Genomic DNA, 27,125 nt, shown 5'->3' with positions numbered 1-27,125 from the left:
TTTTTGAATTAAAAATGTATTCTCTTCCTGCACCTTTACCACCTTTTTTTTTTTCAATACCTGCGTTTCATCCTGTAAATCTGATACTTTTCCTCCATTTCTTTATACCTTTCCCTAAGTTTTCTCATGTCCTACCTAATCAATGAGACTTTTGATCCTATACTTCCTATTTGACCCGCTAACCCTTCAATAGAGGTATTGTATTTGCCTATTGCCTCAAGTATCACTTTCATTGTTACTGTTGACCCTTCCTCTTCCTGCAAAGTTTTTCTGTGTTAATACTGGTGAAGCCATATATCTATCCATTCTCCCCGCATTTTTATTCTCTTTTACCGGGCTAGTGGACTTCCTTTTTGGGGGCATTTTAGCAACTATAACCAACACACTTTTCCTCTACCCAGTTAATCATACATAAAAGGGGGTCCTTTACAGATTTACAAATTTTACTGACCCCAAACCATACACCTAAAGGGGTACCGTTACTTTACAGCCACAAATGTATTTCCTCTTTTCCTTTTTCTTTTCCTTTCAACAACTTTATAGTTTGTGGGGGCCTATCAGGCACCTCCACCATAAGTAGATACATGAGACCAACTTATTTAAGGTCATAATGTTAAAACCAAAATAACTGCCCAATAACCACCAAAATTGTGTCAAACTATGCCTTTAATATAAGTTGGTCTAAAGTATCTACTTACGCAGGAGGTTCCTGACAGGCCCCCACAAACTAAAAAGTTTTGGTTATCCACCAGAAGAGTGGGTCATATAGTTCACAGTGACACTTGTTTTTAACAGTCACAATCACAGGTTTACATTTCACTCTTAAGGGAGCGTTCACACGCTATTACTAGCAGCGGGTTTCAAGCTGCGGGAAACCTGCTGCGAGTTATGCTACCACTGATTTGAATGGGTCCACAGACAGTCCGTAATAGTGTCAGATTTGCGGACTGTCCATGAACCCATTTAAATCAATGGTACCGTAACCCGCAGCGGGAAACCCGCTGCTAGCTACTAGCCTGCGAACCCACCCTTATACATTAAAAGTTAAAGGATACCTTTCATCAAAAAAAACTTTTGATATATTATAGATCAATGTATGCAGAATAACTTTCCAATAGCATGTTATTAAAAAAAGATGCATCTTTCTATTTAATTTTCAACTTTGTCTCCCTACCAGTCCTTTTTTATAGATTTCAGACTCATGAAGGAGTCCTAAATCTCAGACTGCAGCCGGAACACAGACAAACTCAGCACTGCTCACTGCCAGGGAGTTTGCCTGTGTCCCAGCTGCAGTCTGAGATTTAGGACTCCAGCATGAGTCTGAAATCTATAAAAAAGAGCTGGTAAGGAGACCCCTAGTGGTCATTTTTTCAAAGTTGAAAATTAAATAGAAAGATGCATCTTTTTTTAATAACATGCTATTGGAAAGTTATTCTGCATACATTAAACTATAATATATCAAAAGTTTTTTTGATGAAAGGTACCCTTTCAGTTTTAGGGGAGATAGTCACATATAGGGATTTTTGTACCTCAGGCTTTCTGCCTTCGGGGTAATTGTGTTTATTTGTGTAATAGTTTTATGGTCTGATACGTCCAAGTGTGACAAATATACAATAATAGAAGACATTTGGGATGGGGGCAAATAGATTCTCCCATCTATCATCTATTTCATTATGATATATATATATATATATATATATATATATATATATATATATCCCCTTTCTTCATATCTAACTTGAATACAACCCAGTTTCAATGATCTAGTGAATGTTTACCCTCTGATACAGTTGGTGTAGTACTGCTCCAGTATGTAGTTATTTACATATATTAGTCTCCTGATTGAATGAGAGGAGTGTGAGAGGGGTGTGGTAATTCCAGCAGAGAACAGGTTAAGGAGTAAAATGCTGTTCTAAAATATTCTCAAGTAACATGCACGGATCCCTGGTGTACAGCTGTGGATTACCCCACTTCTTCTAAGTATGACTTTCCTACAGACACGTCGCTGCTGGTAAGTACAGGAGACATTACATCTTTTATATGAAATATAATACTTTCTACTATAACAACAATGATGTAAATAAAGTTACAATTAATAATAATGACCTATAACTAATAATGACTTTATATCTATAAGTCAATAATAATGATCTCCGTAGGGGAGAGTTATCTCTAAGTGCATAGGGCCAATATTGGGAGATACTTATATGTACCGTATTTTTCGCCGTATAAGACGCACTTTTTGTTCCCCAAAACTGGGGGGGAAAAGTCGGTGCGTCTTATACGGCGAATACACCCCTATCGCGGCGGTCCCTGCGGCCATCAACGGCCGGTACCTGCGGCTAATACAGGACATCATCGATCGCGGTGATGCCCTGTATTAACCCTTCAGACGCGGCGATCAAAGCTGACCGCCACGTCTGAAAGGAAAGTGACACTAACCCGGCTATTCAGTCGGGCTGTTCGGGACCGCCGCGATTTCACCGCGGCGGTCCCGAACAGCCCGACTGAATAGCCGGGTTAGTGCTTACAGGACACCGGGAGGGACCTTACCTGCCTCCTCGGTGTCTTCTAAATTCAGGGATCCCCTGTATGCCGGCGCTCTCCTTCCTCATCATCACGTCGTCGCGTACGTGCGTCGGCATGCCTAACGACGTGATGGCGGCGACGCAGAGCGAGGATACCCGGCCGGCAGCAGAGACATTCCGGAGCGACGGGGACAGCGATGGAGCGACATCCAGGGCAGCGGTGACGGGTCCGTAGTGGCGGGGACACGTGAATATAACCTCCTATGTAGTGGTCTTCAATCTACGGACCTCCAGATGTTGCAAAACTACAACTCCCAGCATGCCCGGACAGCCAACGGCTGTCCGGGAATGCTGGGAGTTGTAGTTTTGCAACATCTGGAGGTCCACAGGTTGAAGACCACTATTGGGTTCAAAATCTTTATTTTTTTAGATTTTGCACCTATAAATTGGGTGCGTCTTATACGCTGGTGCATCCTATAGGGCGAAAAATACGGTAACTTAATGCGATCCTGAATATGAATAAGCATATATAATCCTCAATGGATCATAGCAAAAATAATGCAGTACTAAGATATCCACTCATACTATGCATATAGGCAATATCCTATATAGGGGATATCGTAGTACTGCATTATTTTTCCATGACTTGTTAAGGTTTAAATATGTAATTTATAGATAATTATCTGAGAAATAACCAAATATATATTTGTAATTTAGGGTGATCCTGAATACGTATAAACATTTATAAACCTTAACGGGTCATAACATAATAATGCTGCACTAGGATATCCCCTCTTACTATGCAATATATTTGGGATATTGCTTGTAGATATAGTATAGTATTGTATTCTAAAATATTGGCACTGTGCAGTCTGAGATAAGTTGGCCCCACGCTAATATTAGTATTATTATTGACTTTGAAATTATTACCACCTTAAGGACTCAGCCCACCTTAAAGGGGCACTCGGGTGGAAAACTTAATTTTTTTTTATAAACTGGTGCCAGAAAGTTAAACAGATCTGTAAATTACTTCTATTAAAAAATCTTAATCCTTCCAGTACTTATTAGCTGCTAAATACTACAGAGGAAATTCTTTTATTTTTGGAACACAGTGCTCTCTGCTGACATCATGACCACAGTGCTCTCTGCTGACATCTCTGTCCATTTTAGAAACTGTCCAGAGCAGCATATGTTTTCTATGGGGATTTTCTCCTACTCTGGACAGTTCTTAAAATGGACAGAGATGTCAGCTGAGATTATTGTGGTCATGAGGTCAGCAGAGAGATCTGTGTTCCAAAAAGAAAATAATTTCCTCTGTAGTATTCAGCAACTAATAAGTACTGGAAGAATTAAGATTTTTTAATAGAAGTAATTTACAAATCTGTGTAACTTTTGGCACGAGTTGATTTAAAAAAAAGTTTTCCACTGGAGTACCCCTTTAAGGACATTTTTTTTTTGCAATTCTGACCACTGTCACTTTATATATTAATAACTCTGTGATGCTTTTACCTTTCACTCTGATTCCGAGAATGTTTTTTTGTGACATATTCTACTTTAACATAGTGGTAAATTTTCATCCATACTTGCATTATTTCTTGGTGAAAAATTCCCAAATTTCATGAAAGTTTTGAAAATTTAGCATTTTTCTAGCTTTGAAACTCTCTGCTTGTAAGGAAAATAAACATTCCAAATAAATTTTATATTGATTCACATATACAATATGTCTACTTTATGTTGGCATCATAAAGGGGACATGTTTTTACTTTTTGAAGCCAATTTTCCAAATTTTCATGAAAAATTTAAAATCCGAATTTTTCAGGGACCAGTTAAAGGGTAGCTCCCACCATCCTTTTTTTTTTTCTGTCTCTGCCTATTGCCCATCTATCCCTAACCCCCTCCCTGCCTTTAATTTTTTTTTTTACATGTGAAAAATGCCTTTTGTCTGCCTGGTAGTGTGCTCACTACCAGGCAGACCTCTCCAGCAGGCACAACGTCACTGATGCCTGCTGGGGGTGGCACACTTCCGCCCTTAGTTCACCTATGTGTACCTCCAGCTGTTTCCCCACTGCAACTCCCAGCTTGCCCTGACATCTATTGGCTGTCAGGGCTTGCTGGGAGTTGTAGTGGGGAAACAACTGGAGGCATACTGTATAGGTGAACACCGTATCTGTGATAGCTGCACATCCCGCTCCCTGCAACCCCCCGACCCCGCCGCGCCGCTCAACCCACTCCCCCTCCCCCCTTAGGTTGCCTATTCAGTGTAGCTCAACCCACTCCCCCCCCCCCCCCCCCCGGCATAATATTTTACCTGTCCGGGGCCGGCGTGCGAGGCCAGCGAGCCTGGGCACATCCTCTTCCTTCAAAGCACTCGCTCCTACCTGGCTGATTGACAGGCAGGGAGCGAGCGCAGCCTGACTGAATTCGGACCGATGCCAGGCCGGCATCTGTCCGAATTCAAGCGTGACGTCACGCCAGGCTGCAACCGGCTACTAGGAAGGAGACCCCTAGTGGCCGGTTTTTAAATGTAAATTAAACCATTAAAATACTAATAATAAAAGTATATTAGAGATATGTTGTAGTACATAAGTACTACAACATATCAAAAAAAATGTGGTGCCCATTTAAGTTTTAAGTGGATTTGAGGGGCCTTTCTGTGAGAAATACCCCATAAATGACTCCATTATAGAAACTGCACCCCTCAAAGTATTCAAAATGACATTCAGAAAGTTTTTTTTAACCCTTTAGGTGTGTCACAGGAATAGCAGGTGGAGGAGAAAAATAAAAATCTTCATTTTTTACACTAACATGTTCTTGTAGCCCAATTATTTTTTCATTTGTACAAAGAGAATAAGTAGAAAAATCCCCACAAAATGTGTAACCCAATTTCTCTTGAGTATGGAAATACCTCATATGTGGACGTAAAGTGCACTGCGGTCTCGCAACATGGCTCAAGAGGGAAAGAGCAACTGTGGGATTTTGGAGAGTGAATTTAGCTGAAATGTTTTTTTGGGGGCATGTTGCATTTAGGAAGCCCCTATGGTGCCAGAACAGCAAAAAAATGCATAGTATTTGGCATACACCCCTCAAGGAACATACCAAGGGGTACAGTGAGCCTGAACACCTCACAGATATTTGACGACTTTTAGTTAAAATTGGAAGTGAAATTGAAAATTTTGATTTTTTAACACTAGAATGTTGGGATTACCCCAAATTTTCCATTTTCTCATGGGGTAAAAGGAGAAAAAGGCCCAAAAATTTTAAGCCCAATTTCTGCCAAGTAACTAAATACCCTATGTGTGGATGTAAAGTGCTCTGCTGGCAAACTACAGGGCTCATAACAGAAGGAGTGCCCTTGGGCTTTTGGAGAGAGAATTTGGCTAGATTTGAAGTCGGAGCCATGTGCATTTACAAACCTCCCATGATGCCAGAACAGCAGAAACCCCCCACATGTGACACCATTTTGGAAACTACACTCCTCGAGGAATGTAACAAGGGTTACAGTATAAATCTTTTTACACTAACATGCTGGTGTAGCCCACAACTTTTCCTTTCATAAGGAGTAAAAGTAGAAAAAGCCCCCCAAAATTTGTGTCCCTCAAAGTATTAAAAATGACAATGAGTACGGAATTACCCCATATGTGGCCTTAAACTGTTGCCTTGAAATACGACAGGGCTTTGGAGTGAGAGAGCGCCATGCACATTTGAGGCCTAAATTAAAGATTTTCATAGGGGTGGACCCGGATCCAAGCGTTACACTTGCCTCTTCCACCAAAAATACCCTATGGCAGTTTTTCCCAAACAGGGCGCCTCCTGCTGTTGCAAAGCTCACAGCATGCCTAAACAGTCAATGTCTGTCCGGCAATGCTGGGAATTGTTGTTTTGATGCATGACGTTTGAAAAAGGCTTTGTAGCCAAAACGTCGCACCTTATGCTCTGATGCAATAAAGATCTTTTAACCTGTATTCAACCTGGACCGTGACTGGTGCGGTTTCCTTGAGGGAAGAGTTGTGTGTGTGTGTGTATATATGTATATATATATATATTCAAAAACAATGCAGCACTACTTCACCATTAGATGCCCGGTGCGAGCGCCCCGACTCGATCAAAGTCCATGTAATAGAAAAATGGCGCAGCACTCCAAAATTGCAAAAAAGTGTAAAAATGTATTCCTTCATGTCAAAATTCCTTCATGTCAAAATTCATATATAAATGCGCTGGCGGGGGGGGGGGGGGGTATATATATATATATAAATGCGCTGGCGGGGGGTCATATCTTTATTAATGTATATATATATATATATATATGTATATAAATGTGCTGGCGGGGGTCATATCTTTATTAATGCGCTGGGGGCTAGATATATAGGCTATATGTCAGCCCCCCCCCCCATGCAGAGCTATGTATCTTCCCCCCCCACAGCGCTTTTAATATTAATATGGCCCCCGCTGCCACTCACAATGTTCATTTTAAAAACCCTGCTGGGAGCCCTGAATGGGCTCCCCGCGGGGGATTAAAAAATGAAAGTAAAATACAGGGTGGGCCATTTATATGGATACACCTTAATAAAATGGGAATGGTTGGTGATAGTAACTTCCTGTTTGTGGCACATTAGTATATGTGAGGGGGGAAACTTTTCAAGATGGGGGGTGACCATCGCAGCCATTTTGAAGTCGGCCATTTTGAATCCAACTTTAGTTTTTTCAATAGGAAGAGGGTCATGTGACACATCCAACTTATTAGGAATTTCACAAGAAAAACAATGATGTGCTTGGTTTTAACGTAACTTTATTCTTTCATGAGTTATTTACAAGTTTCTGACCACTTATAAAATGTGTTCAATGTGCTGCCCATTGTGTTGGATTGTCAATGCAACCCTCTTCTCCCACTCTTTACACACTGATAGCAACACCGCAGGAGAAATGCTAGCACAGGCTTCCAGTATCCGTAGTTTCAGGTGCTGCACATCTCATATCTTCACAGCATAGACAATTGCCTTCAGATGACCCCAAAGATAAAAGTGTAAGGGAGTCAGATCGGGAGACTTTGGGGGCCATTCAACTGGCCCACGACGACCAATCCACTTTTCAGGAAACTGTTCATCTAGGAATGCTCGGACCTGACACCCATAATGTGGTGGGCACCATCTTGCTGGGAAAACTCAGGGAACGTACCAGCTTCAGTGCATAAAGAGGGAAACACATCATCATGTAGCAATTTCGCATATCCAGTGGCCTTGTGGTTTCCATTGATGAAGAATGGCCCCACTATCTTTGTACCCCATATACCACACCATACCATCAATTTTTGTGTTCCAGCAGTCATGGAGGGATCTATCCAATGTGGGTTAGTGTCAGACCAATAGCGGTGGTTTTGTTTGTTAACTTCACCATTCACATAAAAGTTTGCCTCATCACTGAACACAATCTTCTGCGTAAACTGAGGGTCCTGTTCCAATTTTTGTTTTGCCCATTCTGCAGCACCTGAAATTACGGATACTGGAAGCCTGTGCTAGCATTTCTCCTGCGATGTATATAGCAGTGTGTGAAGAGTGGGAGAAGAGGGTTGCAATGACAATCCAACACAATGGGCAGCACATTGAACACATTTTATAAGTGGTCAGAAACGTGTAAATAACTCATGAAAGAATAAAGTTACATTAAAACCAAGCACATCATTGTTTTTTCTTGTGAAATTCCCAATAAGTTAGATGTGTCACACGACCCTCTTCCTATTGAAAAAACAAAAGTTGGATTCAAAATGGCTGACTTCAAAATGGCCGCCATGGTCACCACCCATCTAGAAAAGTTTCCCCCCTCACATATACTAATGTGCCACAAACAGGAAGTTAATATCACCAACCATTCCCATTTTATTAAGGTGTATCCATATAAATGGCCCACCTTGTACATTGTACATCGCAGGGTTGCGGACCATGCCGCCCACTCCCCTGCTTAATAACTTCTGATCGCATCGGGTCTCAGAAGTGAGACCCAGTGCGATCAATCCCTCAGCCCCTGTACTACAACCCCCATCATGGAACAGACTCTGTTCCATGATGGGGTAGTAGTACAAACACTAATGTAGCCTCCCCAGCCACCGGCAGACTCCGGCAGCCGGGGAACTACTACTCTTATCATGGAAACAAGTCTGTCCCATGATGGGAGTAGTAGTAGTCCCGGCTGTGGGAGTCTGTTGGCAGAGGTGTTAAAATGGCCGTACATAAAGGATATTATAACGGGTCTTAACGGATTAATATGCCCGTTATTTTGACGGACATTATTCAGCACCCGTTATTTCATCCGTTATTATACAACCGTTTTTACACAGAATACGGTTGTTTAACCTGTTGGGGACGAAGGGCGTATGCATACGCCCTTGCGTCCTGGTACTTAAGGAAGAAGGGCGTATCCATACCCTCGTGGGAATTTCGGCCCCTGCCGCGCGCCGGGCGGGGACCGGGCCGGGGTGACTGCTGATATCTATCAGCAGGCACCCCGTGCAAATGCCCAGGGGGGTCATTAGACCCCCCCATGTCGGCGATCGGCGCAAATCGAAAGTGAATTCACACTTGCGATTTGCGCCGATTCCGGGTCATTACGGGTCTATGGTGACCCGGTGACCCGGAATAGAAGGGGGATCGCGGGTGTCTAAGACACCCACGATCCCCCTAAAGTGATAGGAGTGAGGTGGCATGGGTGCCACCCCTCCTATCTCTGCTATTGGTGGTCTAGACGCGACCACCAATAGCAGATCTGGGGCGGAGGGGTTTACTTTCGTTTTCCCCGTCCTGCCCTCCAACAATAGGCGGGGCAGAACGGGGAAAACGAAGAGGACCGGCGCCGGAGTCCACTTACCCCTCCGGAGGCAGCGGAGCGACGGGGATCGGCGGCGGCGACGGAGATCTGCGGCGGCGTGCGGCAGAAGAGGACGGCTCCCGGATGCGACGGAAGCCGGTGAGTAGTTGCCTAGCAACATCTAGAGGGCTACAGTCTGAGACCACTATAGTGGTCTCTAGACTGTAGCCCTCCAGATGTTGCAAAACTACAACTCCCAGCATGCCCAGACAGCTGTTTGCTGTGTGGGCATGCTGGAATTTGTAGTTTTGCAACAGCTGGAGGTCTGCAGTTTAGAGACCACTGCACAGTGATCTCTATACTGCCCTCTAGATCTTGCAAAACTAGAACTCCCAGCATGCCCACACAGCTGTTTGCTGTCTGGGCATGCTGGGAGTTGTAGTTTTGCAACATCTGGAGGTCCACAGTTTGGAGATCACTGTTCAGTGGTCTCTAAATTGTAGCACTCCAGATGTTGCAAAACTACAAATTCCAGCATGCCCAAACAGCAAACAGCTGTCTCGGCATGCTGGGAGTTGTAGTTGCGTACCTCCAGCTGTTGCATAACTACATCTCCCAGCATGCCCTTCTGTGATCAGACATGCTGGGAATTGTAGTTTTGCAACAGCTGGAGGCACACTGGTTGGAAAATACTGAGTTAGGTCACAGAACCCAACTCAGTATTTTCCAACCAAAGTGCTTCCATCTGTTTCAAAACTACAACTCCCAGCATGTACTGACAGACCGTGCATGCTGGGAGTTGTAGTTTTGCAACAGCTGAAGGCTCACTGGTTGGAAAATACTGAGTTAGGTAACAGAACCTAACTGAAGGTTTTCCAACCAGTGTGCCTCCAGCTGTTGCAAAACTATAACTCCTAGCATGTACTGACAGACCGTGCATGCTGGGAGTTGTAGTTTTGAAACAGCTGGAGGTTCCCCCCCCCCCCCCCATGTGAACGTACAGAGTACATTCACACGGGCGGGTTTACAGCAAGTTTCCTGCTTCAAGTATGAGCTGCGGCAAATTTTTCGCCGCAGCGCAAATTCCTAGCGGGTAACTCACCGTAACCCGCCAGTGCGAATGTACCCTAAAAACACTACACTACACTAACACCTAATAAAGAGTAAAACACTACATATACACCCCTTACACTGTCCCCCCCAATAAAAAAAAAAAACGTATTGTACAGCAGTGTTTCCAAAACGGAGCCTCCAGCTGTTGCAAAACAACAACTCCCAGCATTTCCGGACAACCACTGATTGTCCAGGCATGCTGGGAGTTTAGCAACAGCTGGAGGCACCCTGTTTGGGAATCACTGGCGTAGAATACCCCTATGTCCACCCTGTGCAATCCCTAATTTAGTCCTCAAATGCGCATGTGCTCTCTCACTTTGGAGCCCTGTCGTATTTCAAGGAAACAGTTTAGGGCCACATATGGGGTATCTCCGTACTCAGGAGAAATTGCACTACAAATTTTGGGGGGCTTTTTCTCCTTTTACCCCTTATGAAAAGGAAAAGTTGGGGTCTACACCTGCCTGCTAATGTAAAAAAAAAATATTTTTACACTAACATGCTGGTGTTGCCCTTTACTTTTTATTTTCACAAGAGGTAAAAGGAAAAAAAGACCCCCAAAATTTGTAACGCAATTTCTGCTGAGTACGGAAATACCCCATATGTGGGCGTAAAATGCTCTGCGGGCGCATAACAAGGCTCAGGAGTGAGAGCGCACCATGTACATTTGAGGCCGAAATTGGTGATTTGCACAGGGGTGGCTGATTTTACAGCGGTTCTGACATAAATGCAAAATAATAAATACCCACATGTGACCCCATTTTGGAAACTACACCCCTCACGGAATGTAATAAGGGGTACAGTGAGCATTTACGCCCCACAGGGGTCTGACAGATTTTTGGAACAGTGGTCTGTGAAAATGAAAAATTTAATTTTTTTGTTTGCACAGCCCACTGTTCCAAAGATCTGTCAAACGCCAGTGAGGTGTAAATGCTCACTGCACCCCTTATTACATTCCGTGAGGGGTGTAGTTTCCAAAATGGGGTCACATGTGGGGGGGTCCACTGTTCTGGCACCACGGGGGGCTTTGTAAATGCACATGGCCCCCGACTTCCATTCCAAACAAATTATCTCTCTAAAAGCTCAATGGCGCTCATTCTCTTCTGAGCATTGTAGTTCACTCGCAGTGCACTTGACGTCCACATATGGGGTATTTCCATACTCAGAAGAAATGGGGTTACAAATTTTGGGGGGCATTTTCTCCTATTACCCTTTGTAAAAAAGTAAAATTTGGGGAAAAACCAGCATTTTAGTGGAAAAATATTTTTTTTTCATTTACACATCCAACTTTAACAAAAAGTTGTCAAACAGGTGTGGGGTGTTAAGGCTCACCGTACCCCTTGTTACGTTCCTTGAGGGGTGTCGTTTCCATAATAGTGTGCGATGTGTTTTTTTTTTTTTGCTGTCCTGGCACCATAGGGGCTTCCTAAATGGGACATGCCCCCCAAAAACCATTTCAGAAAAACTCACTCTCCTAAATCCCATTGTTGCTCCTTCGCTTCTGAGCCCTCTAGTGCACCCGCCGAACACTTTCCATAGACATATGAGGTATTTTCTTACTCGAGAGAAATTGGGTTACAAATTTTGAGAGGATTTTTTTCCTTTTACCCCTTGTAAAAATTCAAAAACTGGGTCTACAAGAACAGGCCAGTGGAAAAAATGAAGATTTTGAATTTTCTCCTTCACTTTGCTGCTATTCCTGTGAAACACCTAAAGGGTTAACACACTTACTGATTGTCATTTTGAATACTTTGAGGGGTGCAGTTTTTATAATGGGGTCATTTATTGGGTATTTCTAACCAGAAGACCCTTCAAATCCACTTCAAACCTGAACTGGTCCCTGAAAAATTCCGATTTTGAAAATTTTGCGAAAAATTGGAAAATTGCTGCTGAACTTTGAAGCCCCCTGATGTCTTCCAAAAGTAAAAACTCATCAATTTTATTATGCAAACATAAAGTAGCTTGACAAAGGCTGTGTGAGACAGCTGAAACGTCGCCTCCTGTATGTTTGGTTGAATAAAGCCACACATTTTTCCACGGAATTGAGTGCTGCTGCTTTCTACGTTGCAAACATAAAGTAGATATATTGTATATGTGAATCAATACATAATTTATTTGGAATATCCATATTCCTTATAAGTAGAGAGCTTCAAAGTTAGAAAAATGCAAAATTTTCAAATTTTTCATGAAATTTTCAAATTTTTCACCTAGAAAGGATGCAAGTATCGCCGAAAATTTACCACTACCATAAAGTAGAATATGTCACGAAAAAACAATCTCGGAATCAAATTTATAAGTAAAAGCATTCCAGAGTTATTAATGCTTAAAGTGACAGTGGTCAGATTTGCAAAAAATGCTCCCGTCCTTAGGGTCATAATGGGCTCCGTCCCCAAGGGGTTAATAATGGATGCTCATAGTGTGAAAGGAGCCTTAAACTACACAATCAATGTTAATATAAAAAAAATATGCAAAATCCAGAATTGCTTAATTTTTGGTCACTTTATATATTAGAATTTTATTTTTTTAAAGCGATCGAAAGTCCCATGAAAACAAATATGGTACCAATAAAATCACAGTGAAAAAAAAGAGCCCTCATACATCCATGTATGTGGAAAAAATAAAAGTTATAACTTTTAAATATATAAATAAATAATAAATGTAAAAATATTAAAATAAAAAAAAGCCTATATAAATTGAGTATTGTTGTAATTGTATGGACCTAAATAAAAAAGATAACATGTATTTTTTTTACCATAAAGTGCACTACGTAGAACCAGAAGCCCCCAAAAGTTACCCAAAGTTGTCAGAGAAGTTTTTTCAATTTTGCCCCACAAATAATGTTTTCTTTGTTTTACCATAGCGTTGGTGGAAAAATGAGTGATGTCATTGCAAAGTAGGATTGGTGGCACAAAAAACAAGCCCTTACATGGATCTGTAGGTGAAAAATGTAAAGGGTTTTGACCATGGAACTTACCGTGCAGACACTCCACCAACAGCAGAGGACCGCTTGGAAAGGCACCATCTTATAGAAATGCATTTCTGTGCAAACTTTGCAGAAAGCATAGACATGGCTATTCTTTATGCTGATGCTACAATCTGAATTACCGGCCATGGGAAGAGTGCAGCAGAATCCCATTGAAATCAATAGGACTATGCTGCTGCGGAATGGCAGTGTGGAATTTTTCTGTGGAATTCTACATGGAAATTCCATGGTCTGAACATACACTTTGAAGGCAAGGAGAAAAAAAGTGGAAAAATATTAACCCCTTGCGTCATCAAGGGGTTAATATATTGCTAAGAAAGAAAAGAATGTGTTTTTAAGTTTTGGTCCAACACAAGTACAGGTGAAACTCGAAAAATTTGACTATCGTGCAAAAGTCCATTATATTTAACGTAACTCAAAAGGAAAGGAAGCATGAAGTGCTCCAAAATCTCCTGGTAGATGGATGCGTTGACCCTGGATCTAATGAAGCACAGTGGAGCAACGCCAGCAGATGACATGGCTCCCAAATCATATAATATATTGGGGCTTTATGAGCTGTAAGCCATAATCATCACAATTATAACAAATTACAGATTGAATTATCTTGCTTTGTATGTAATGAGTTTCTCTCATAAATTACTTTCACCTTTTAAGTTGCATTACTGAAAGAAATGAACTTTGCACAATATTCAAATTTCGAGTTTCATCTGTATGAACATACAGCAATCTCCTAATATCTTGTTGGAATAATCCCTTTTAAAGCAGAAACATTCCGTTAATGCTTTGTTCACACTATAATCACAGGCTTGAGTTCTGTCAGATTAGCAGGAAAGAAAAGTCCACCATGCAGTACCATTCTTCCCATCAAAACAATGGACACTACCACAGAACCCCCATCAGTCCCACTAAATTAGAACCGGTTTTCTAAGGATTCTGTACGGAACACAGCCGGCTCTGTTAAGTATACAGCATTCATCAGGTGTTGTTATAATGGAAAGCATGCCAGCAGTGTGAACAGAGCCCTATGAAGATGCAGGACTGTATGAAATGTGAACTCTCAATATGGAGCAGCTTTGCATAGAATGTTGTGTAGAATGTTATTAGCAGTACTTTCTGAACAGTGTCAATTGAGTGGTCTATTGTATAGGGATGTATACTGGTGATCAATTGTGATTCAAGATCCCAGACATTATCAATGGGATCCGCTCATCTGAGTGACTATGCAGGGTCTTTATATGCTGGTTGCTGAATATCATGGCTGTAGTATACAGGGCTGCCATCAGGGGCCCAGGCCAAATAAATCATATCCAATATCCATGCAAAAACAGCACCCTAGCTGTCCTCAGGTTGTGGATGGTATTACAACTTGGCTCCCTTCAGTTAGCTGCATTTCCACACACAACCTAAGGAAAGGTATGGCTTTTTTTTTTTAAAAGAAATTAGCTCTGATTTCCTAATCCATGACATCCCCTTTAATAGCATTAAATGAGATGCTTAAAATCAGCCCAGTGAATATGAATAACAAAAAACTGGAGGGAACTCATTGGCTTCTATAGAAAACTTCTGGACACGGGGGATATTTACCACAGTGTCTTTAGCTTTGTACATTTAAAAAAATGATTTAATAGGCTCATGTTTTATGTACAAGCACCTAAATTATCAAAAGTCGCACATGGTATGATAAATTTAAAGCTCTCTGTGACAAAATCAAGTAAGCAAGCTTGGCAAAAATCACTTCAGGACAAAAAGTATTACAAAAAGTCTAAAACCATCGATGCTACAAATTTGGGCCTCTTTTACACAGCTAAAGATGTGTAAAATGCTTAATAAATTTCCCCTGTCCATTGGATTGAGGGTGGTAAGCCTAGGAAAAATCCACTTTAACTTGGAGACAAGAGCAAAGGGCCTTCCAGAACTTAGAGACGAACTGGACTCCACAGTCGGATACAATATGAGAAGGTAATCCATGTAAACGAAAGATGTGGCGAAGAAAAAGCTTAGCAAGTTGTGGTGCCGATGGAAGCCCGGGCAGCGGCACAAAATGAGCCATTTTAGAAAATCGGTCCACTACCACCCAGATGACTGTATTGCCACCAGAAGACGGAAGATCGGTAATGAAGTCCATAGCAATATTGGTCCAGGGGAGCTCATGGACAGGCAAAGGCTGAAGTAGACCTGCTGGTTAGAACGAGGGGTCTTGTCCCAAGCACACCCTGAGCAGGAATGGACAAAATCAACGACATCCTGTTTAAAACTTGGCCACCAATATTGTCTAGAGATGAGCTTTAGGGACTTATGAATTACAGAATGACCGTCCAGAAGAGAGGAATGGCCCCATTTTCAGACTCAGAGTCTCAAAGCGGGAGATACGCAAGTCTTACCAGGACGCAGGTGCTGAAGAGCTGGCGCTGCAGAGATGAGACGCTTTGGAGAAATAATATGCTGAGGAGGAGAGTCACGGTCAAGCACAGCTGAAGACCTGGAAAGAGCATCAGCTCATAAATTCTCTGCAAGATGGAAGTGAATGTAGAAGTCAAATCTGGAGAAGAACAGAAACCATCGGGCCTGCCGTGGGTTGAGGCGATGAGCTGTCTGAAGATAGAGCAAGTTCTTGTGGTCAGAATATATAGTAACATATATAGTAACAGGATGTACAGAATCCTCCAAGAGATGACACCATTCTTCCAAAGCCAGCTTTATAGCTAAGAGTTCACGGTCTCCAATTGTATAGTTTTTCTCCACAGGAGAGAAGGTTTTAGAGAAAAAAACACAGGTTACAATCTTTCCCTTAAAGGACTTATGTGTTAGGACATCACCTGCTCCAACTGAAGAAGCATCCACCTCTAAAAGAAAAGGCTTGCCAGAATCGGATCTAGACAAGATCGAAGCCGAAGCGAAGGCGGTCTTTAACTGTTTAAAAGCATTTTCAGCCTCTGGATTCCAGACCTTGGGATTAGAAGTCTTCTAGGTGAGAGAGACAATGGGCGCTACCAAGGTGGAGTAATGAGGAATAAATTGGCGATAGTAATTGGCAAAACCGAAAAAGCGCTGAATAGCATTTAGGCCAGAAGGCTGGGGCCAGTCTAGTACAGCTGACAACTTTTTTGGATCTATCTGTAGACCTTGACTAGTAACGATGTAACCCAGAAAAGGAAAACTGTTTTTTTTTTTTAAATACACTTCTCAAGTTTAGCGTATTGATGATTGTCTCGGAGACCTTGTAAGACTTGGCGGATGTGGGAACGATGAGTCTGAAGATTGGACGAGTAGATGAGAATATCGTCCAAATAAAGCACGACACAGGTGTAAAAGAGGTCATGAAAGATATCATTGATGAACTCCTGGAAGACTGCTGGAGCATTACATAGTCCGAACGGCATCACAAGATACTCAAAATGTCCATCCCGAGTATTAAACGCAGTCTTCCATTCGTCACCTTCTCCTATGCGAAGGTCAAGTTTGGAGAAGATCCTTGCTCCACAGAGACGATCAAATAATTCCGAAATCAAGGGAAGTGGGTAGAGGTTCTTGACGGTGATTTTATTCAGGCGGAGATGGTCAATGCAAGGACACAAAGAACCGTTTTTTATCTCTACAAAGAAGAATCCGTCTCCGGCAGGGGAAGATGACTTCCTGATAAAGCCTTTTAGAAGATTTTCTTGAATATATTTAGACATGGCCTGAGTTCGGGAATAGACAATGGATAAATTCTTCCGCGAGGAGGAGTGGTCCCAGGCAATAGGTCGATAGGACCATCGTAGGGACAATGAGGTGGCAAAACTTCAGCTTGTTTCTCACTGAAGACGTCCGCATAGTCCTGAAGATATGAAGGCAAAGCGGGAAGAGGAGCAGAAGGAGGCTCCAACTTAGATTGACGAGTATGAATACAGTGGTCGATGCAATAAGGTCCCCACCGGAGAACTTCTCCAGTATTCCAATCTAGCTGCGGAGCATGGAGTTGTAACCAAGGAAGGCCAAGCAGGAGAGGAGAGGTACAGTGAGGAAGTACATAGAAGGACAAGTTCTCCTTATGCAAGGCTCCAACCTGCATAGTTAATGGTCATGTGTGGTATAGCACAGTACAGTCCAAATTTTCTCTGTTGACCGTTGAGATGTACAAGGGCTTCAATAGGCGAAATAACGGCAGATGATACCTATGTACTAAACAGGCATCAATAAAATTTCCTGCTGAACCAGAGTCCAGGAAGGCAAGAACGGAAATAATCCCTTTGGTGGGTAGAGAAAGCTGAACCTTCAAATTTAAGCATGCAGAGCAGGTGTTCACACCTAGGGAAGCCTCTCCCACAAACCCTAGGTGCAAGCGTTCCCTACAGGTAATCCCTGGAAATGATCTGCACTGGTGCAGTAGAGGCAAAGATTCTCCGCTCAGCAGTGAGTTCTTTCCTGCAAAGTCAGGCGAGACCGATCCACCTGCATAGCCTCCACTGCGGGAGGCAACGAAGAAGGTTGCGGTGGTTAATGGAAGACTGGTGCCATGCGAGGAAAGCTCTGAGGTCCTGCATACTCCCTTTCCTGAGGTTGTTCCTCACGTCCTTAAAAGAAACGGACATCAATCCGAGAGGCCAACTGTATGAGATCATTCAGAGTAGAAAGCAATTCCCGGGCTGCAAGGACATTCTTGATATGGCTAGAAAGTCCTCTTTTGAAGGTGGCACAAAGAGCTTCATTATTCCAAGACAACTCTGAAGCCAGGGTACAGATACGGATGGCATATTCTCCTACAGAGGAGTTGCCCTGGGAAAGACTCAGCAGGGCCGTTTCAGCGGAAGAAGCACAAGCAGGTTCTTCAAATATGTTTCGGAATTCTGCCAAGAAAGCCTGAAGACTGGCAGTGAGTGGGTCACTGCGATCCAATAATGGGGTTGCCCAGGCCAGGGCCCTTCCAGTTAACAGACTGACGACAAAGGCAACCTTTGCTCCTTCCGTAGGGAACTGTTCCGCCATTAGCTCGTTGTGTATGGAGCGCTGTGTCACAAAACCATGACAGGACTTGGGATCCCCCTCATACTTCTCGGGAAGGGACAGACGGAGCTTGAAACCTATGGTGACTGCAGGAGCGGGAGGCCTTACTTGAACAGGAGGAGGCTGTTGCTGCTGCGGTTGTTGCTGGTCAGAAAGAAACTGCTGCATCATGGCGGACAATTGGTTTAACTGCTGTGCCTGCTGAGCCAACTGCTGCGACTGTTGTAATGTGATTGCTTTTATGGGCTTGTTCACTTCTGGAATTTGTAGTACACCAACTGGACACAGCACTGCAGGTGACAGAAGGTCACTGTCTGAGGTCAGCCCACTGATCAATACTTTGCTCATCTTGCTTTGAAATTCTATTGAATTTGTAAAGGCTTTCTGGGATCAGTAGTTCTTGCTTTCTCAGCTTTCTTACTCCGAAGTAGCAATGCAGTGCATGGGGCTTTATTAGCCTCTTAAACCCCTCCCTATGCTGTATCCTCATTGGCCTGGGAGCTGTATGGCACATAATGCAAAGCAATGATTGGATAACCTGAAGTCATGTGATCTTGCTGATAGCTGCAAGGTATACTGAGCTACCCTGACGTCATCTCTGTGTTTCAAGTACTTCCTCAGTTCATTTAGGTGCCAAAACCAAAAATTTTCCTCATCCCTTCTGATAATATTAACGCCATTGCCAGGCTTGCACAAGCCGAAACGGGAAATGTTTGAAAGTTTGGTGAGCTGCTGTCACCTCAATGTTCTGAAAGAGACCAGGTTTACAAAACTCTGCTCGCTTATCTCTGATGATAATGTATTAATAGTGTTGCAGCGGTAGCAGTTGCACCCAGATCCAGGAATTTCAATTGGCCATAATGTCCCTGTGCCACATAAGAAGACACCAATATTATAAATGGCACATGGTAGGTGGGGGCCTTGTTACAGAGTTCCTTTTGGGGATGCGTTACAAAAATAATTACCATATTTATCGGCGTATAACACGCACTGGCGTGTAGCACGCACCCCCATTTTGAAAGGAAAATTAAAGTTAAAAAAAATAAAATGTAAAATAAATTACTTGGACTAAATGCCAAATCATCCCCCCAACTTTGTTTTCTTCTGCACCTCAGTTTGGTCCCATTCCCCTCCAGTGCCACATCATTCCTTCCATTTTATCAGTTCCTGTGCCACATTTACCCCTCTCATCGCCACCCCCCATGTCTCATAATTTCCCCCTGTCATAGACCACCACTAGCCATACAGACATTAAGCCTTTAGCGCCTCCCCCCACCATCATTTCCCCTGTCTCATCATCCCCACCCTGTCTCATCATACCCCCATCACCCCCCCCCCCCTCATCATTTCCCCCTGTCTCATCATCCCCCCGTCATGTTCCTCCTATGCTATTCCTCCCCTCCCTCATCATTCCCCCTTTTCCCTGCTTTTTATATTTTTTTTTTATTTTCCTTACCTGGCTGCGCTTCTGCAGGCCAGGTCAGGCGGGGGATCTTGAGGGCGATGGTCAGTGAAGCAGATGAATGACATCCTCTCCCGGGTTCCTCTGCACGGCATCAGGGACGTCACTTTTCATGTCACTTTGCTAGTCAGAGTTCGGCGACTGCAGAAAATGAAAAGTGACGTCTCTGATGCCGTGCAGAGAAGTCGGGAGAGGACATGCCTCATCTGCTTCACTGACCACAGCCGACAAGACCCTCTGCCTGACCTGGCCTGCCGAAGTGCTGCCAGGTAAGGAAAATAAAAAAAACTATGAAAAGCAAGGAAAAGGGGGAATGATGAGGGAGGCGGGAGGTAAGAAAAATTAAAAGCAGAGCGGGGAGGAGACGCCGCTGGTCACTGATTTAAAGTGGCTGCGGCCGCGCTGCTAATACTTAACAAGCAGCCGCTGCTGCGGACGCTTTAAATCAGGGACCAGAAGATTTATCAGCATATAACACGCAGGCAGGATTTTTGCCTTAAAGGGGTACTACCGTGCTGACAACTTATCCCCTATCTAAAGGATAGGGGATAAGTTGCCTGATCACGTGGGGTCCCGCCACTGGGGACCCTCGCGGTCTCGTATGCAGCACCCCGCTCTCATCAGACCCCGGGGCGAACATCCGCTCCAGGTCTGATGATGGAGCTGGTGATCGTGACATCACAGCTCCGCCCCCGTGTGATGTCACTCTCCGCCACTCAATGCAAGTCTATGGCAGGGGGCGAGACAGCCCTGCCATAGACTTACATTGAGGGGCGGAGTGTGACGTCACATGAGGGCGGAGCCGTGACATCACGATACTCCGGCCCCGTGATTGGCAGTCATCAGACTCGGAGCGAACATCGCTCCGGGGCCTGATGAGAGCGGGGTGCTGCATGCGAGATCGCGGGGGTCCCCAGCGGCGGGACCCTGCGTGATCAGGCAACTTATCCCCTATCCTTTAGATAGGGGATAAGTTGTCAGCACGGTAGTACCCCTTTTAATTTAAGTTTTAAAAGTGCATGTTATACGCCGATAAATACGGTATGTGAAAATTATGCATTTTAGTTAGAGGCTTTTACTTCAATTAAAATTTACAGACCCCTTACAATCTATCCAAAGACCCCTGGTAAAGAACCTTTGAATGTAAAGAACTTAATCTTTTTTTGATAAAAATGATGATGATTATTGTTTTTTTTTTAATTATTACTATCATGTAAAATGAAATATTAATATGGGCGGATTTTTATGTGCAGATTTCAATCCGCATGCTGGAGAATATTTCTGCAAAGAAATTGATCTCTGGTGCAGATTGTAAAATCCACAGAATGTTCATTTTTATCCACTTCAATGTGTGGTGGACCACTGGTGTATGGCAGGACCACGGGTGTAGTGGTGTAGGTGGTGGGATCAGATGGTATTAACCCCTGGGGTAAAATGCTATTAACCCCTAGTGTTCGTGGCGCCAGAGGGTTTTTTGGTACTGGAACCACACGAACGGTATCTCTGCTATTCCAATGGCTAGTTAAGGAAAGGAGAGTCCACAACCAGTTATGGTTTAATGGAGGCTTTACTGAGTTTAAGACAGATGGTATTATCTTCACAGCTAGGCAAGATTCCCAGAGAGGTGGCCTGGAACTCAGAAGACCTCACAGCTTGCTGGGACCAATTTTACTTGTAATAGACTTGAGACAATTATCTTGAGGCTTGACTATATGCAGGACTTGACTACTTGTAGTGTCAGCAGACATAGACTTTAGACTTACTGGAATGACTGTAGCTTTGTGGCCTTCTAGTTAGCTGGTCACTGGTACTGAGATCTCTGGTGTTTGCTGGTTCTCAGTAAAGACTGATCTCAAAGGGAAGAGAGTGAATTGTAATGGCCACCCCTTTATATAGTGGGGGGCTGTACTAAAGTCCATTGGTCAAGCTGCGGGTCATAGGTTAAGCTGCTGCTCTCTGCGAGAACATGTGACAACAAATCATGTGATTGCATAACATAACATGTGACAGACTTACACAGGTCCTTGAGACAACCTCTCACAGGTCATCTGCTCTATCTATACATTTGGATCCTGTCTATACATTAAAGCAGTATACACAGCATTCTGAAAACAACAGGGGGAGACCCTGCAGGGGAGACCCCAGGTCACTGAGGGTCTCAACCTGATAGGGCCTAAGGGTAGTACAGGACCATGTCCTGTACTGCGACATTACAAATGTATAGGGGTAAATTCTGTAGTGAATCCACATCACAAACTACTTATAACACGTGTGGATTTATTATGGATTTGTGAACTTTGAAATATTGGAATTTTCATGCAATTTAAGGATCATGACTTTGAGAATGAAAAGATCATGATAACTTTTTCCATTCTAGTTGGCTCTGTAGTAAAAACACTATCTGCCTCTTTATCTTAGATTAATATTTAGGAGGGGAGATTTTCCAGCTCTTACAGAGGTCATTCCTAACGTAAACAAAGTAACAATAGAAAGTACGAGTGCAAATTAAAGTCTGTATAATTGCAGTCAACATACACGTGCAACAAGAAGCCAGTCAATACAGCCAATTGAGTAGATGTGACCTAGAAGGGAACTGTTATTGTTCATGTTCACAGGTGTGTCTGGCTACTACAGTGAAATCTCCCTTAGCGGACACCTCCCAATAGGGGACAGTTAATTCCCCGGCAGAGTCCCATAAGACTTAATGTATTAGCACCCGCCGAATAGGGGACATTCCCGATAGCGGACATGGACATACCCGAAAGGGGACAAAACACTCCCATTACGGTACAAAACACTCCCAATAGGGGACAATAGGAGACAATACACTTCCATTAGGGGACAAAACACCCCACTAGGGGACAACCAAGCTTATGTGCCGGTCCTACCTTGTACACAGGGCCGCTGTCAGGGGGTACAGTTAATACCGAAGTAAGGGGCCCAAGGTCCCTGCTTCACCCTCCTGCAGAAGCCCCAGCACAGAAGCAGAAGACCAATGTTTAAACAGTGGTCTCCTGCTTCTGTACGTCCACCGGCCCCATCATTTATCCCCCTCATTCCCTGATCCCCCGTGCCACTTTATTCCCCTGTGCCAAATCAACCCCCCCCCCCCTTATTACCCCCTGTGCCACATAATTTCCTCTTGATCCCCCCTATGCTTTTTAATTCAACCTTTGCTCTGTGCAAATTGATCACCCCCTCTTTACCACCCCCTGTGTCATTTTATTCCCCCTTTATCCCCCTGTGCCACTTCATAAAGAGGAGGGGGGGTGATGAATTTAAAAAGAGGGTAATAAAGGGGGAATGAAATTGCACAGGTTGATTGAGGGGAAATTATGTGGCACAGAGGGTAAGGGGGGGTATATTTGGCACAAGGCATGGGGCAATAAGGTGGCACAGGGTATAAAGGGGGGTGAAATGATACGGGGGGAGGGATAAGGGGTGATTAAACGGCACTGTGAGATTCTACTGTAATATTCCTTTTTATCATGTTTTATAGGTAATTACACTCAGGAGTGAGTACAGTACAAAATTCCATCATTTAGGAAGAATTCTGAGCCTTTTTCCCAATAAGGGACATCTCTCAATAGTGGACACTTTTTTTATTCCCCATGTCTGCTATTGGGAGATTCTGTAAGCAAAACAAAATGCCAAACAGTCCTACTAGGCTAAGGATTATAGAAAGAAAAAAAAGAAAGGTAAGGGATGTGTCCAATGATTTGATTAAAATGTATTGCACATGTTAATAGACAATAATAAAATACTGTATATTATGGTGTCTTCTGCAGGGCCCTTGCATCAGACAGACTACAAGATTCTACTGTACTACAGCACTACAATGTACATATAGCCACATTATTGTACAGGAGCAGGGAACAAGAATGCCTCCTCCATATAGGATAGCAGAGCCTTAGTGGGCACCCCCTATCTGTCATTATGAGGTATTTTCAGATCTTGTTTCTGCTGCACCACACAGTGGTGAGCATTCCGGTTACTCTTCCTGGCACAAGGGTGACATTTTTAAAAGAAAGGTTACTTACATTAATTGGTATAGTAGTTGCAAATTAATGGTCGTTTATTCATTCTTTGGTATTGCACTGCTGTGTGAAATGGAGATGGGGAGCCGGCTCGCCGAGCTCCCCTGCCTCCTCAAAATTTGCTGCCTGGCCCACCTCATGATGAATATTAAAATGTCTTCACTTTCACGTCATGAGGATGTGAGAGCCTGAGAGCTGTTGGCTGTCTGGACATGCTGGAAGTTGTAGTTTTGAACATCTGGGGGTCCACAGTTGGAGACCACTGCCATATAGGGAGATGTAGCTCCATGACAGTAGCTTCCTTGCTGACAGACTGAAACCATCTTTGCGTTACATGGATGACATGGCCACCATGAAGAACTACACTTTTATGGTAAGTGATTTGCAAGAATCCATACTTACCAGAAAATACAGGCGGACATTCCACAAATAGCATGTTCTGCTGTCACTGGAACCACTTGGCAATGCTCCATCTCCATAGATGGCAAAGCATTCAGGAGCAGATTCTATGGAAATCATTTATTTTTTCATTCTTTCAGTGGAGACCTAAATCTGAATTTTAATGGCAGAAACATCTGCTGAGAAAATTCCGCCGTGTGCACACTGCAGCAGAATCCCATTAAAAATAAGGGGTCTTTGCTGCAATGGAATTACCGTGCAAAAATTCGGCGGTACATGGGCTTACTGTGTGGGTCAAAAAGAAGGGATTTATTACTATCCGGGACACTGTTTGTTTTAGAGAATAACTATAGTTATGAGGGTACTATGGTATTGGACATTTTTGTAGAGGATCACTAATAGGGGGCTAGAAAAGAAAAGAGACAAAGATGACTGAAAGAAGCAACATGGCAGACTGGACTGCATAAAATAGGAAAGTGAAGGATTCCAAAAAAGATGCCCCTTGTAGTCACTGGGTATAACTGCACTGTAATTATTTGGTTTGCAGAGCCTGTATATAACTGACTAGGATGAGCTTCTGAAGTTGTAATATACCTTACCCAGGTGTGGGGCCAACAGATGTGTTTTGCTCCCCCTATACTCAGGGCTGGCCAAGACATTGTGCTGCCTGGGTCTTAGAGTGAAATGCTGAGTAAAAGTATTGAGATGAACTTTTGTTATTGACCAAATACTTATTTTCGACCATAATTTGCAATTAAATTCTTTACAAATGAGACAATGTGATTTTATGGATTTTTTTTTTCTCATTATGTCTCTCATAGTTGATGACAGGTATTTTATCTTTTTAAGTGGAAGAACTTGCACAATTCGTGGCTGACTAAATACTTTTTTCCCCACTGTATACAGTGCCCATATAGCGGTAGATACCAGCTGTACAGAAATCTATATACCATATAAGGCATTATATACATCTAGGGACTCACAATCATGTCTTTTCTGATCTGCAGACCGCCATGTCTCTTCATATCTGCAGGACAAACATGTTAGACTCCTTTACACAATCTTTCCATCTATAGACCCACAAACTGTAATAATCCCCTTTGGTGTCCTGCACAGTAAAAGGGCAAGTAGGTAGGTAGCCAGGTAGGTAGGTAGATCAGATAGCCAGGTAGGTAGCCAGGCATGTAGGTAGGTGGCTAGCTAGGTAGTTAGGCAGCCATGTATGAAGGCCAGGTATGTACATAGTTAGGTAGCCAGGTATGTAGGTGGGTAGCAAGATATGTAGGTAAGTAGTTAGGCTTTCAGGTATAACATTAGGTAGCCAGGTAGTTAGTCAGGTAGGTAGCCAGCACCCCCCTCCACCCAGTGGCGGATCCAGAGTTTAGTCTCAGGAGGGGCACTATCAGAGTATTTTGTATTTAGCGGACAGAAAATAAGGTGTAGCTTACGAAAGTTTCCCACGAGTAAGTAGTGCCCCCCCCCCCCCGGAGGTAGTGGTCCCTAGTAGGTCATGCCCCCGGGTGGTTAGTGTCCTCCAGATAGCTGCCCCCGGTATGAAAACCCCCTATATAGGTAGCCCTCCTAACAGTTTGGTAGTTTGTCCTCATATTAGCTAGGCAGGAACATATTAGTCCCATACATTGGCTAGGCAGCAGCAGTTCCCCCACATTAGGTATAGGTGGCCACAGTTCCCCCACAGTAGGTATATGCGGCAACAGTGTTTTCCCACAGTAGATATATGCAGCAGCAATGTTTCCCCACAGTAGGTATAGGCGGCAGCAGTTCCCCACAGTAGGTATAGGATGCAGTAGTGTTCCCCCCACAGTAGGTATAGGCAGCAGCAGAGTTCCCCCACAGTAGGTATAGGCATCAGAGTTTCCCCCAACAGTAGGTATAGGCAGCAGAGTTCCCCCACAGTAGTACAGGCAGCAGAGTTCCCCCACAGTAGGTACAGGCAGCAGAGTTCCCCCAACAGTAGGTAAAGGCAGCAGAGTTCCTGTGCAATTTCATTCCCAATACCCCCCTCCCCGATCTCCCTGTGCCATGTTAATTACCCCCACCTCTGATCCCCCTGTGGTGTGCAGTTTCAACCCCCCCCCCCCCCCCATATCTCTCCTGGCCTGTGTCTTCAGCAGGCTCAGGTGCACTGGTGTAGGCAGGGTGTGTCCCGGCTGCCGCCATTACTGACGACCTCCAGCTCTTCGGTGCAATGTCAGTGCTTCCCTCCTCAGTCACGGCAGCCCCTGCCGCAGCTCACAGAATTTAAGAGCCACACATTCTTTTGGGGGAGAAGAAAAACTTGAGCAGCAAAGTGCCACCTAGAACCATGGCCCCAATGGGACCCCAGGTAGGGCTGTCCGCGTCCATTCTGAACACTTAGTTATGCCTATTGGCTAGACTCAAACCAGGGTACATTAAAGCTGAGTTGAGGAGGGATTGTTGGAAACTTTAAGCTGTGAGGGAATGGTGAGAAGCATGTAGCATCAGGTTGGCTGCCCAGAGTTCTGTTTTGTGGCTTGGTCAGTTCAATCTTGCGGCACTTGCGTTACTGTTTAATTGTGGCAGTTTTTTTTAAACAGTGTGAAGTCATTATTGTTCATGGGGTTGAGTGAAACCAACATTAGCCCAAAGCTCCTGTAATGTTACCAATGACCTGTTAGAGAGAGTAATATTGGTCATGTTCTACATACTACTGACAGTGTGAAATGGAAAAAAATACTTCCAGCTAGGATGTACTGCAACCATCAAGCTTTTGTACCTTGTATGAGATCTGTAACCATAAGTGTGCCACATTGTTTTACCTACATAACAGAGGAGCTTTGCCACCT

At 43.7% G+C, this 27,125-nt stretch overlaps 1 protein-coding gene across 3 annotated transcripts in view; it reads left to right on the top strand.

Moving 5' to 3' along the window:
• Positions 1-1,922: 1,922 nt before the first annotated feature.
• LOC130360580 (galactose-3-O-sulfotransferase 2-like) overlaps positions 1,923-27,125 on the top strand; it is a 90,098-nt gene continuing 64,895 nt past the window's right edge. Inside the window, exon 1 of one of the 3 annotated variants that reach the window (XM_056563109.1) lies at positions 1,923-2,011. In XM_056563109.1, coding sequence (XP_056419084.1) covers positions 1,983-2,011 — 29 coding nt within the window. In that variant the 5' untranslated portion in view covers positions 1,923-1,982. Of the gene's footprint in view, positions 2,012-23,657; positions 23,702-27,125 lie in introns of those variants that run through there. The other 2 variants (XM_056563104.1, XM_056563106.1) reach the window with 2 other exon arrangements.

This window comes from Hyla sarda, chromosome 3 (genome assembly GCF_029499605.1).
Source record: "Hyla sarda isolate aHylSar1 chromosome 3, aHylSar1.hap1, whole genome shotgun sequence".
NCBI lineage: Eukaryota > Metazoa > Chordata > Amphibia > Anura > Hylidae > Hyla > Hyla sarda.
The sequence above is the reverse complement of the archived record's forward strand: the minus strand, read 5'-3'. Positions and strand labels throughout refer to the sequence as shown.